Raw genomic sequence first — 13,463 nt, 5'->3', positions numbered from 1 at the left:
TACATTTTATTCATAAATTGTCTGAATCCCAAATAATTAAAACCAAACAAAACTAGATCTGCACACAGACATATTATGAGTAAATGATGTGCAAAAATGTTATCCTTGTAAATGAAATGTATAATTTCTTCATTTTGTTCTGTTGAGTATCGAGCTTTGTGTCGTTGTAGCTTTGAATGTCTGGTTTTCACAAACACAATACAGGGATAAAGAATTCACTAGTGTAGCTTGAGGTATGACGACAAAACATAACAGTGAAACAGTAAATACAGCTGCTGCTAGTTCTGATCCAACGGCAGTCCAAATAACCAATTCAAGCTCTGTCACAAGCAGTTGTATTCAAATTGACCAAACTATCTGCTAATCTTTCTCAAGAAGAGCCTGAAGGGAGAGAGGACAGTTGAGCAGCACAGTGACACCAAAGACAGATTCAAAAAGTATTATTACTAAAAACCCAAATGCACTAGGCGACCACACACACAAACAACCAGCATGCACCACTGCAAATGCAGGTGCCGTGCCACATGAAACAGTCCCCAGTGCACACAGCAAGCTGCCACCAAGAAACGCTACAGACGGACCAGTGTTGGTTGGATCTTAAACATATTTTTAAAAACAGGCATCATCAACAGACGCAAACCAAATTCCAGTTACACATTGTCTGATTTATAGACATCAATAAATACCAGGAGGTGTAATATATAACCTGTGTGGTAAATAAAGAATATGTGCGCGTTACACTACATGTCATCAATCACCCACTAACACACTCGTACACTGGCGGCAGAGGCCACCATGCGAGGTGCCACCTGCCCATCAGGACCCATTCACTCACAGATGTTAAAGACAAATAAGTTTACACACTTCAAGCTTGGCCTTTTCTTACCTCCCACTGACACACTCTGTTCCCTCATCTGTCTTCCCCTAATTAAGGAGATCTCCTGGATCCCACCTCACAAGCAATAACTCGGTTTGGCTGAAACTCAGATCATGACATGACTAAGCCAAACTGATCTTCAAAGGCATTTGTTATGCTTTTTTCCCCCATTGTTTGTCTGCAGAAACAAGTTTCTCGATTCAATTGAGGGATAAAAATGTAAAGTTGGAGACCTCTACTGGCTGTAGTTTAAATGAAAAACAGGAAAAGCATGGTTTATGTAAGATTACATCAGGGGCTCCTGTGTTGTGCAATTCATACATAACCCCAAAATACGACAGAAATAGACCCTTTTGGCTGATTGCTGCTCGGTGGCATCACTTTCAGACTGCACATATAAAGAGGGCCGTTTGTGGAGACCTTTAGGCTGCGGCAGATTGTAGAATCGGCACGAAGAGCAGCGATTCGCCACACGTTTGACGTTTGTGATCCCAGGGGACAGTTCATACATTTTAATACCAGAAGTTGCTCCAGATATTCAAGGAGTAAAAGAGTAAACCGGCCTGCCTCTGCTCTGCCTTCCCTCCACAGAGCTGGGTTTCACTGAGGGAATAGATGCACAACCCGCCGGGTTTATCCCGTGATTCAGCTTTGAACAACTTGTTTACTTCATTTCCTACAAAATGAGGTTTTCGCTTTCTTATTTATTTATTTTCATTCAAAACAAGTCATGTTTTGGGTTCTGTGCAGTGGTGGAATGTGACAATGTTCATTTAGTGGAGTACACATTGAAGGTACTTGTACTTTACTTGAGTATTTCAGTTTTATACAACTTAATATTTGTACTCCATGTCAGCTTTAGTTGCCTTTCAGATTAAAATGTATCATCTCCTTGTTGAAAGCCATGTATCTCCAAATTTGGTGAGTTTTCCTGATAAATTGAAGGTTTAAGTGTTCCTCAATGTGTTGAGACAATTATCCTGCTTTTTAAGATAAATAAAGTATCCTCTTGGATCAGCTGGAAAATGAAAACAGGGCTGTTTATACATCTGTTAATCTTATAGAATATGATGCATTGCTGTAAATTACACTACCAACAGTACCTGAAGTAGATACAATGAGCACAACCCTTAAATGTCAACAAAATGCAACAAACCCATTAATGTAGCACTAATATTAATCACTGACACTGAGCATTTTACTGCACAATAAGTACATTTACCTTTGATTGATTTTACTCATAATACTTAAGTACTTAAGTGACTTAAGTAAGGTTTGTTGTAGTTGAGTGTTTTCACATTGTGATATTAGTACTTTTAAAGTACCTGAATACTTCTACCACCCCTGGTTCTGTGTTTACATAAGGAAGAACCATTACAGAAATTTCTCCATTTAAATTTTTTAAAGCAGAATCAAAAAGTTTGAAATGCTGCAGAACTATCACAGTAGCTGAATTATTTATCTTTGTCGTTACATGCTGTGTTGTCTAACATTGGTTAATGCAACATACTCGTCCTTCTACAAACACACACACCGAACAGTTATCGAACACATATTACTTGTGTCACTGTGACAATGTCGCAGGTCAACATGGCCCTATTGCAGACAGCTTGGTTTACTTCTAAACCGCAATCACAGACTCTCCCTGCAACCAGTTCCCACAACCATATACCTTGCTGCTATATAAATACAGCACAACTCTAAAATATTGCTTTCACCTCCTCAGTTTCAACATGAAGGGGCTCATCCTCTGCTGCCTTGTGGCTCTGGCCAGTAAGTTATCATTGATTCATACATCTTAATTTACTCGTAGAAGGATTTCACAATCCAGCCTCGTAATTATTTTACTTTACTTTACAATTGTGATTTATTCCACCATTAAATGACAAATACACTTTTAAAAATGGATAACAGGAAAGGAAATATCTAAATGTACTTGCAGTCAATCATAAATTACTTTTAGGGGTGAGTTATGATCACTTATAGAGTAAGGGGAATTTTACTTTTGCCGTTTTTGTCGTTTTTTTTATCGTATTTTTTATCATTCTACTGTTGATTTTTTCTTTCATGTCTTGTTTTAAATATCTGCAAATATCGCTGTGTAACATGCTGTCTGCTGGATTAGTGTTTTGTAAATCATAAATAACAAAATGGTGCTGATATATTCACAAAGGTGGTGATGCTATGTTTTTTTTAATTGTATTCCTTTAGCAAGTCAAAGAATCCGTTACGGTGAGTCTTTTATTAATCATCATGAAAGTAAAAATTATATTTTCCCAAAACGTTCCGTAAGAAATGAGTGAAGTGACATTTCATGTTGGAAACTTCTTCCAGAGCTCGGCCTGAACCCCAACAAAACATATGAATACAAATATGTGGGAACTGTGAATTTTGGACTCGGTATTCCAAACCTGGCGCAGTCTGGTACGAGAATGTCGTGCAAGATCAAGATCCGAGGTGTGTCTGAGCAAACGTTTGTCCTTCAGGTGAGAGTGATTATAGAAGGTAATGCAACCTGTTACTGAGTAGTAACAACAACAACAACAACAACAATGATTCATGTCTGATTCATCCATCAAGTTAAATAAATGCATCGATCAGTAATTGAGGTCTCATTAATTCTTTTGAGGCCAATTTAATAAACACCGGTGGGAAGATAACGTTTCATTCATTCTTTGTAAACCACTTAATGAGGTTGAACCTTTGGGATTCTTAATGAAAGTGCTGAAAATCAGGTCAGCGATACATTTTTGCATACCATCAGATGACTGTTTGTGCACTTATAATGCAAAGTCATCTTGCGAGGTGAATTTTTGTCAGCTTTCAGTCCCAAACAGATGCTGCAAACGTTGTTGTAATTACAGTAAAGCTGGCTTTAACAGAGACTTACTAGTTATTGTCCTGTGTTTCATCTGTCATAGAGAATTAGAAAGAAATCCTGTTGCATATGAGCAATAAAACTGCCTATTTCCTTCTCTGGTTCAAAGGTTTCAGATTTTTCCTCTGAAGAGTTCAACGGAGTCGAGGGGAAAAACGAATTTGAGGTGTCCGCAAAGCTCACCGAGCGTATTGCTTCCCAGCTCGTCAAACCCTTCATGTTTGACTATGTCGCTGGACACGTGGACAACATCCGCTCCTCTGCTGAGATTTCTGACACTATTGTCAACATTGTGAGAGGGATGCTGGGTTCGTTCCAATTGACTGTGAAGATCACACAGAGGATCTATGAGCTCGAAGAGGTCAGTCACCTCTGACAAATAAGCTCATTTCTGCAGTGTAAATAAATAAAATGCAACAATGTTCTTTTTTTTTTTTGTAGGCTGGCATCCATGGCAAGTGTCAGAGTAGTTATGCTACTGAAATCAACGCGGAAACCAATGACATGACAATCACTCAGGTCGTGGATGTCAATAACTGCAGGGAAAAGGCGGCCATCTACAAAGGACTGGCCACCGCTGTGCTCGACCCAGTCTCCAGACAGGTCTGTTTAGCTCCTATGCATCTGTTCTGACCAATTAGAATTGAAACAGACCAAAGTCGGTGCAACTTGAGTTTGTTTGTTTGTGTGTCCTCCGATCTAGAGAGGGGAATCTGTGGTTTCAACAGTGAGAAGTGTTTACACAGTCAAGCCGACAGTAGAGGGAGGGCTCATCACCATGGCTCATGGCCTGGAGCAACAGAACTTCAGCCCCTTTAACGTGAAGGGAGGCAACTTCAAGATGGAAGCGACGTAAGACAAGGGAATATCTGCACACATCATGTCCGCTTACCCACAATGCTTGACTGCCATAAAAATCATCTGCTATGCATAACCTCGCCTGCAGGACCGAAATGGTGCTGCTCAGCGTGAATGACACAGCGAGAGCCCTCCCGCTCGGGTCAACGGAAAGCAAGGGAAACCTTGTTTTTAAGTTTGTCGATGCGGAAGTCAATGTCCCCATTGTGATGCAGAACCTGGACAACCCAATAGCAAAGGTAATAAGGATACACTGCTGCTTCATATTTGATGAAATGTCTCCAGAAAGCAGCAGGAAGCTGTGTAAAAAACACACAAAGTTAATTCAAAATAAAAGAAACAATTCAACGAGAGCGGTACAATAATAAAAAAATAAAAATCCTTATCTGAAAATCAACTGAAATAAAAAGCATCAACTATTTCTCTCGAAGTTAAGTAAATCAAAAGTAGAATAATTTGTGCACAGAGAACCCAATTCGAAAGTGGCAGACAAACACGAATGAAGGAATCATCACGTCTGTTCCTCTTTACAGGCTGCTGAGTTGATCAAGCATCTGGCTGAGGCCAATCGCTACCAGATTGACACCACAACATCTGAGGACACTATAAAGCTGTATCAGCTCCTCCGAGTGATACCTTATGAAGGATTAGACGTCTTGTGGAAGCAATTTGCAGGAAATGAAGAGAATCGGTGAGGACTTGGTTAGTGGGTTGCCAATGATGAATAACAAAGACCTAAACAGAGATTCAATAAGCACTTGTTAAATGGAAATTCAAAACATATAGGAAAAGACCAATCTCTAGCCAATGTGAGAAATTAAAATGTTTAGTTCAGGAAGTAATGTGAAGGTCGTAGAGTACAGCACAAGGTCATGCTGTGGAGGTTGGGTGGTGCATGGAGCTTATAGCCTCAGACGTGTGATTCTTCTCTAACCTTGACTAAATTATTTCAGTTACTCAAACATGGCTCTTCTCAGAAAGGCAATAATTCAAACATGATTTCATTCAGCGTGTCTTTGTACCCAGTGAGAACACTGCAGCAAGGTTTGAAAGGGAAATGCCTTTGTAGATAACCTTTAACCAAACTTAAAAAATAAAAATAGTCCATGGCCATCTCTCAAATATGATACTAATCCACTCAACTGAATAGCTAATTGGAGAGCCTCCTCCCACTTCGTTCAGAAGGGATTTAGTCTGGCACATTACCATCGATGAATAATTTATTATCATGTGAGGCACGGTGACAGAAAGGTGATGCCTGGCTCGTTAGGATTAAGGTCGTAGTCGACACCTTGTATTTCAAGTGCAGTTAAACATGACATCTGAACTTGTCCTTGACACTTTTATCTTTTCATTTTTCGCTCTTTATTAGAGTAAATTCTTATCTTTAGTATTGTCTGATTTATCCATTTTTCTCCCCTTTTACTAATAATCAGACGTTGGTTTTTGGACATGATTGTTGAAGTCAACGATGCCAGAATCCTGAAGTTCCTGGAAACGAGGTTCCAGACTGGAGATTTGTCTGCAAATGAAGCTCTGCAGACCCTGTTGCTGGCATTTGACCATCTCCAGGCTGTTCCTGATCTGGTTGAGATGGCTAAAGTGAGTTAATGATAAAGACAGAGAAATTTGTTGCGTGAGAGATGACTACAAAGAGACACTAAACATAAAAAAAGCTAAACATCTATAAAGTCCTTGTGTCTTGCTCCTGTAGGAGAGGTGGTGGGGCCTTTTGGATGTCTGTGCCCATGGGCCCATTATCTCATTGTGCATGAATGACAATACCACACAATGATACCAGATCATCTCAAAATATGTGTCTCTTTTTTACAGATGTTCCTGACAATGCCTTTCAGTAAATCCAACGTCTATTTGTGGCAAACTGTGGTGCTTTCCTATGGCTCTCTGGTTTACAAGCACTGTGCCTATTATACACCTTGTCCTGTGGCGGCTGTTCAGGTAATCAAATCACTTTGTCCCATAAATTAATTTTCTACGTGATGAGAAACAAGAAGGCTGTCTGGTAGCATCAACAAATTATCTGTGTGGAAAATCCTAATCTGTTCTAGCCACTGCTGGACATGGCCAGGGAAAGTCTGAGCAATGGCAACCACACTGACATGGTCATCGCTCTGAAAGCTCTGGGGAACGCAGGTCATCCAGGCAGCATTAAAACCATCATGCGCTTCCTCCCCGGAGTTGCTGCCACGCCTGTGGATCTGCCACCTCGTGTGCTGAGTGCCGCTGTGCAGTCTATGAGACTCATAGCTGCCAGGGACCCCCAGATAGTAACTATATACAACATGCAGCAATAAGAATTGTTGTTACCAGCTATGTACTAGGTTTTTATATAAGTTGTGTTTATGCTAATTACATGCTCCATAGTCAAGTCGAACATTTCCTTGTGATAAAGTAAGATTCAGATTAATTATCCATTTACAAAAATCAGACTATGCTAATCTTGTAAAGCTTATTTAATTTGCCTTATTGTGGCAGGTAAGATTAGCTTTAACCATCATGTGAACATGGCAAGTCAGTCATGCTATTGTCACATTATACAATACATATTTATATCTACAACAATTACATTCATCAGCCTTTTTAAAGTTCATCTTCAGTTCAGAAAATAATGTGATGAGACTGTGAACAGAAATTCAGAACAGTTGGCGGTTAAACGTGCAATCTTTCTAAAGTCCTAATTATTATAATACTTGTGTTTTCAGGTCCAAGAGATCACCATGAGTCTGTTCCTGCAGAAGAAGCTTGCCACTGAGCTTCGCATGCTGGCCTTCATGATCCTGTTTGACACAAAACCCTCAATGGCTCTGGTGTCCATCGTGACTGTACATCTACAGGAGGAAAAAGACCTCCATGTCATTAGTTTTGCATACTCCTATTTGAAAAGCTTTTCCAGATCCAGTACTCCAAACAACCACTTCCTGTGAGTAAAACAATGTAATAAGAACCACTTGGGTGGGATTGTTTGAGCCACAGCATTTCCAATGATTTCCAGCTTTCAACATTCATTTTTTGTATTCTCTAAAATAGCTCAACTGCCTGCAACGTAGCCGTGAAAATCCTGGCCCCTAGATTTGGCCGTCTCAGCTATCACTACAGCAAAGCAATGCGCATGGACTGGTTCAATGGTATGGTCCGAATATAGACTCTTGGATTTCCCTGAAACCGTTTCATGACAATTTGATTTTTCTCCACGATACAGATGATTTCTTAATTGGTACGGCCACAGAGGTCTTCATGCTGAAAAGTGCAACGAACATCTTTCCGACTGAAATCATGATGAAAGGAAAATTTTACTTTATTGGTAGAATTCTGCAGCTCCTGGAGGTACAGTGTTTTGCATCGAAGATTTAATTGAAGATTAGGTGTCGAACAGTAATCATCTCTTCTTTCTGTGCCGCAGTTGGGTATACATGCTGAGGGACTCGTGGAGCTACTTGGTAACGGCATCCCTGGTTTTAAAGGAGATCTCAGTTTCAGTGACTTCCAGGCTGTTCTCAATGTGGTGAGTATAACGGCAGCATCAATACTTTCTTTTGTCAGCTTTATTTGTTTGTGTAACCATTGTGCTGTATCATTTTCAGCTTAAAAACTGGGAAGTTCTGCCCAATGATAAGCCCATCATGACTGCCTATTCACGGGTCTCTGGACAAGAGTGGTTCTACGCTGATCTCAAGAAAGAGACCATCGACGCCCTCATCAAGGTGAGAGAATGAGTGAAAACAGTTCAGTCAGGTAAACGGACCATGTGCGTACGAAGCCTCTTACATGCTGTTCTCTTGCGATCCTACTTGTAGAGTGTCAGTCTTTCTGCAGGGAAAGGCAGTTCTCTGTGGGTCGTGATTGAGAGTCTACAGAGAGGAGTGTCATGGCATTGGACAAAGCCTTACTTAATCGTTGAGGTTCGCTACTTCCAAGCTACCATCCTGGGTCTCCCACTGGAGATAAGCAAATATTATGAGTCCATCAGTGGAATCACTGTAAATGGTGATGAGTCAAATCATACTGCGTATGACACCTTAGAAATCAGATTAGTATTGATTAATGACTTTTTTTATCTAAACCGTTATTAAAGTCTGTTTTTCTTACATAGCCAAAGCCACAACAAATCCACCACTGAATGGACAGCTTGGACAACTGCTTACTTCTGACATTTCCCTGGAGACTGATGGTTTTATTGGGTAAAATATTTAATGTGTTCTTCTATCATGTTTAGCAACCCAAACTGCCTTTGTATTATATCTATATTAATTGTGTGGCTTTACAACTACTGAATTGACCTCTTCCTTTTTAGTTTTACAAAGGATTTCTGGGTTTACTACGGAATCAACACGGAGCTCTTCCAATGTGGTTCCGAGTTCAAAGCCAAAACACCTCTTTCAATCCCGTGGAAGTTTACTGTCAAGATCAACATCGCAGAAAAGAAGTTTGAACTTGACTTCCCTTCATGCAAAGAAGATATTGCTATCTATTCAGTCAAGTATGTCTAATTTCCAAATGCAATTTTTGTATGTCAATCATAAAATCATGGCTCTTCCTCCCTAACAAGACGGCCAGACAGTTCTGCGTTAGCAAAGTAGAGCACGACATCAAGACTAATTGGTTCCAGTTATTTTACATACTGCATCTCAGTAGACTGAAAATATTAATAAATGATCTGTGCGTGCAGTGCACAGGAGTAAAAATAGTTCTCCTCACATATGTATTGACTCGCAAACCAACCTCGAAATGAAGTTAAACTGAATCCAGTCGTCACACTAAGAATCCAAATCAACAGCACCTAGCACGCAGAGTGACAATTTTTCTATTGAAGCAGCAGTCTATAACACTTAGTGGCATCTAGTGATGACTACCCCTCCTCTCACCGGTCCCTTTACAAGCGTGTTAAAGGACTACGGTGGCCTTGAGGTAATGTAAAAGCTTGACAGGTCCTTGCTGAAACCGGTGTTTGGTTTATCCATTTTGGCCTACAGTAGAAACAAGCTGGTGCAACACAGTGGACTCTGTATGTAAATATAAATGCCTCATTCAAAGGTAACAAAAACACAATAATTCTTATTTTCAGGTGACTAAGGGAGACTAATGAAAATCCTACACACTGCACCTTTAACAATGCAGCCTGCGTGCCAAGTCCAGAAGTTCTTATTTTCCTTTCCAACCAACAGCTCCAATGTGTATGCAGTCACCAGGAACATTGAAGAGCCAGAATTGGCTAAAATGACTCCAATAATACCAAATCCTATTGACTCCAATGCTGAAGTCGTCCACAGTGGGCCCACAGCTGTGAAACCTGATTCAGATCAGGTACAGTCCAAAACCTTTGGCAGATTGAACTAACTAACTAATTAACATTTACTGAACTCAAAGCAGATTGATGTCTTTGTGACTTTCAACCAATCCAACAGACCCTGACAACAAACACCTGGAATCAAAGAGACAACATGTGTGCTGAGAGCAACATTTACGGAGTTGGTCTGTGTGTGGAGTCTGAGTTCAGGAGAGAATATTATCATGATGAATACCCCCTGTACTATTTCCTGGGATACACCCACATGGCATTCAAAGTAGTACCAGGTATGCACAACAGGTCCAGCATTTTGCATCATACAGTACTGTACTATTCAAAATAGCACACTTACATATGCCCACGAGAACATAACAAATATGTATCAGTTCAGGCAAACAACTTGTGTCACACTGCTAAACTTATTTGAGTCACAATAAGCACCTGTAACCACACCTAAGAGTGATTTCACTGTGTACTGATACACCCTGGAGTACCTGTTTACTTCACTTCAGCAAAATAAACCACTGCAGGTCAGCAAAAACAAGATTTAATTGCGTTTTTTAATTCATTATTTGGGTTTTTTGCATTATTATCAAAGTAAAATAATATTTTGCTATGCTATTGTGTCAGCCTGTAAAAGCATTTTTTGTATTACTCTTTGCTATTGTAACGTGTGCACTTTTATCAGTCCAGTCAATCAAACCTGTCGACAAAATCCACTTTGAGGTCAATGCCAGCCCGAGCGGACATCCAGTCAGCACGCGCCAACTGCTTGAGACCCTGAGGAGGCTTTCCATGGTATTTGGCTACCCTTGGAATGTTATTATCTGTGCACCTGCTCTGATGTTTTATCACTTCAAATATTCTCGTGTTTACAGGAAGACAACCAGCAAGTACGCCTGTCCTCTGATTCAGCCTCAAGTGAAAGAGGATCTCATCAAAGACCTGATGACAACTTAATGGAAGTATGCTAAACCTGTTCCACAGACATTGACCCATAATGTTACACTGCAAAACAGTATGCACAGTGTGCACTGAGCCGTGTCAAATCTTTCAGCTGTGCTAATGGTTCGTGATTCCATCCCCCCGAAAAAATAGTGATCCATGTTATTGGGGCGCATAAAAACCCTCCATAAAAAGTGGTGTTCACCCGAAATATACAGCAGATACAGTTTCCTTAGGTCCACACGTGAAATCAATTCTCTGCACATGATGCACACAAACCCATAACAGCCAACTCGATTGCTTTCTATCTCATTCAATAGGACTGGAATTCAACACCCGAAGCTGTGTTCAATGTCAATTTCTTTGCCATGAATGGCAACCAGAAGCCCGAGGGTTACGATGCAGTCTTCTACTACACACCCAAGCCAAGTAAAAGCACCCAGCTGATTGTGTCGCAGGTTGGAGAAAACATCAACTGGAAGATGTGCATCAACACGACTGTGAAGCCCCATGTTGAGGCCATGGTAAAGAAATTGAACAAATAACACTATTATCATTATTATACTACAGCAATTGCCCTGAGAAGACTACAATCAGCCTTATCCATTAAAAAACATTTAAGAAACATGAACAAACTACATATATTACAACCAGTCCTCAAAATACACTCTTTCGCCAAAGTTATAGCATCTCACATATTTAATGTCTCTGCTCTTTCTGTTTGTTCAGGTTCCTCTTAACTGTCACGTGGGTACATTTATGCTGACAAACATATTACTTGTGCTTTAAATTCTTGCTTTACACAATGTCCTTCTCATGGCAGCATTGTAAGGGACAGTACAGTGTAGCATCTGCATACTGCATAATTAGCCCAGTAAATCAGTTCAAATACTCTGTTATAAATACATAGATATCATACTTCTTCTTTTTATTATATTGCATACCGAGGTCGAAACCAAATATTTTGTTTGTTGAGAATCCCTTCATGATTGATCTCTTGTCTTTGGTCTAGGCAAACATTAGATGGGGAGCTGAATGTCAAACTTATGGAATGTCAATAACATCTGAAAATGCACGTTTTCCTGGTGCTAAGCCAAAAATCAATGCAAAAATACAGTGGACCACGATCCCAAAGAATCTGGCAGAGGTTTGCACAAGGTGAGCCTCAGAGGAATCAAGGTGAAGTGTGTATCAAGGAATATTAAATGTAAGGAGGAAGAGGAGATTGAACTGAAGAATGACTTTGATTCACTTGCTTTGCTTTACAGAGCATGGTGGGAACATTTCCTGTGTTTACAATTACATCAGTTACTGTTGGACATGTGTTGTTCAAGGTGCTTTTTTATTTCTTTTTTTCAATTTTTTTTATCTCTCCCAGATTTGAAAGCTACATCCCAGGTATTGCTCTCCTTCTGGACTTCTACCAGAAACATGAGAAAAATGTCAAGCAGGAGATTTCTGCATCACTCGTTGCAACGTCAGCAGACAGCATCGATGTGACCATTAAATTCCCAGAGGTATTGGTGAAAACATTCACCACCGAAAACCACTATTGAAAACTTGTATTGACTGCAGTATATAACATGGATGTGTCATTTCTTCTGTCTTGTCATTAGTATACAGTCTACCGCCAGGCTATTCCATTTCCTCTGCCACCTGCCACTTCCACGAGTTTCAACGGGACATCAGAAACACAACAATAGACAGCTTTGGATGTGCAGGAGGACATGTGAGCTACATGAAACCAGTTTGATTAAGCTTAATTGGATGTGCATACTAAATGTCTGTGTCTTTTTGAATGTTCTCTTGAATGTGTTTGTGTGTGTGGATTGTTTTGACAGATTTCTATGCAAAGCAGATGCGTAAAAACAAGCAAAGAGCTGTGCAATTTTTGATTGCTTTTTTTAAATATGTTTTGTGCAGCAGAAAGACAACAAAGCCCAGATGGGAGCCAGATGCCTCTTTTCACAGTGATAACACTGCAACCAAAATCTCACCACCGTGATGAAAGTGGGGATCATAAAAGATGCATCAGTAATCTGTCAGATGTCACCAGTTTGGAAATAACCTGTACTGGTCCTGATTTATTCATTATAAAGCATGTGAAAATGTGAACACCCTGGTTTTGATAGATTATTGTGTACATTCATGCTCATCTCCCAAATTATTGTATCTTCAAGTTTGGTTCTTTTGCTCTGATTCTATTGATATAAATATATATATATATATTTCTTGTATTCCAGACTCATGAGTCCATTAAGTATATAAATCCAAATGATGTGTTAAATCTGTGTAACGCACGATTACAATGCAGAGGAGCCATATCAACATTTAATGAGTCTCCGCCAAATTCAGTTTCTGCTTATCAATGCATTTTAAAAGATAAAAGAGCAGCTGGATAGAAGTTTCAAAAGACCTTTTCATGATATATAATTCAGAACCAAATGATTGATATACGCGGTATTATACTAACTGAGGGGTAATCTGATCTCATCAATAAATATCCCAAGATATTGTTAAATTAGACAATGATGAGCAGTCCTGATGAAATTATGAAATCCAGACCAAGGGAAACAAAAAATCTCTCGTTTTTTAAATTA

At 39.7% G+C, this 13,463-nt stretch overlaps 1 protein-coding gene across 1 annotated transcript; it reads left to right on the top strand.

Moving 5' to 3' along the window:
- The first annotated feature begins 2,610 nt into the window (after nt 1–2,610).
- On the top strand, nt 2,611–12,566 carry vtg3 (vitellogenin 3, phosvitinless). The gene is made up of 27 exons (XM_034530674.1): nt 2,611–2,650; nt 3,089–3,109; nt 3,212–3,363; nt 3,865–4,116; nt 4,197–4,358; nt 4,459–4,607; nt 4,702–4,852; nt 5,147–5,304; nt 6,050–6,215; nt 6,447–6,572; nt 6,683–6,901; nt 7,337–7,554; nt 7,662–7,759; nt 7,834–7,958; nt 8,035–8,136; nt 8,216–8,335; nt 8,429–8,618; nt 8,725–8,812; nt 8,926–9,111; nt 9,797–9,935; nt 10,037–10,205; nt 10,607–10,716; nt 10,797–10,883; nt 11,184–11,387; nt 11,876–12,021; nt 12,242–12,380; nt 12,480–12,566. The coding sequence occupies exons 1-27, from the start codon at nt 2,611–2,613 to the stop codon at nt 12,564–12,566; spliced, it is 3,804 nt and encodes a 1,267-aa protein (XP_034386565.1).
- The last annotated feature ends 897 nt before the right edge of the window (nt 12,567–13,463 follow it).

The sequence above is a fragment of the Cyclopterus lumpus genome, chromosome 4 (assembly GCF_009769545.1).
Source record: "Cyclopterus lumpus isolate fCycLum1 chromosome 4, fCycLum1.pri, whole genome shotgun sequence".
NCBI lineage: Eukaryota > Metazoa > Chordata > Actinopteri > Perciformes > Cyclopteridae > Cyclopterus > Cyclopterus lumpus.
This window is presented reverse-complemented; position numbering and strand designations above follow the sequence as displayed.

Excerpts from the sequence above, each read along its gene's own strand:
- vtg3 (XM_034530674.1), top strand. The coding sequence starts at position 2,611 with ATGAAGGGGCTCATCCTCTGCTGCCTTGTGGCTCTGGCCA. Across the intron at positions 3,110-3,211 it reads AAGTCAAAGAATCCGTTACG|AGCTCGGCCTGAACCCCAAC; the intron begins GTGAGTCTTTTA and ends AACTTCTTCCAG. Across the intron at positions 10,206-10,606 it reads GGCATTCAAAGTAGTACCAG|TCCAGTCAATCAAACCTGTC; the intron begins GTATGCACAACA and ends CACTTTTATCAG.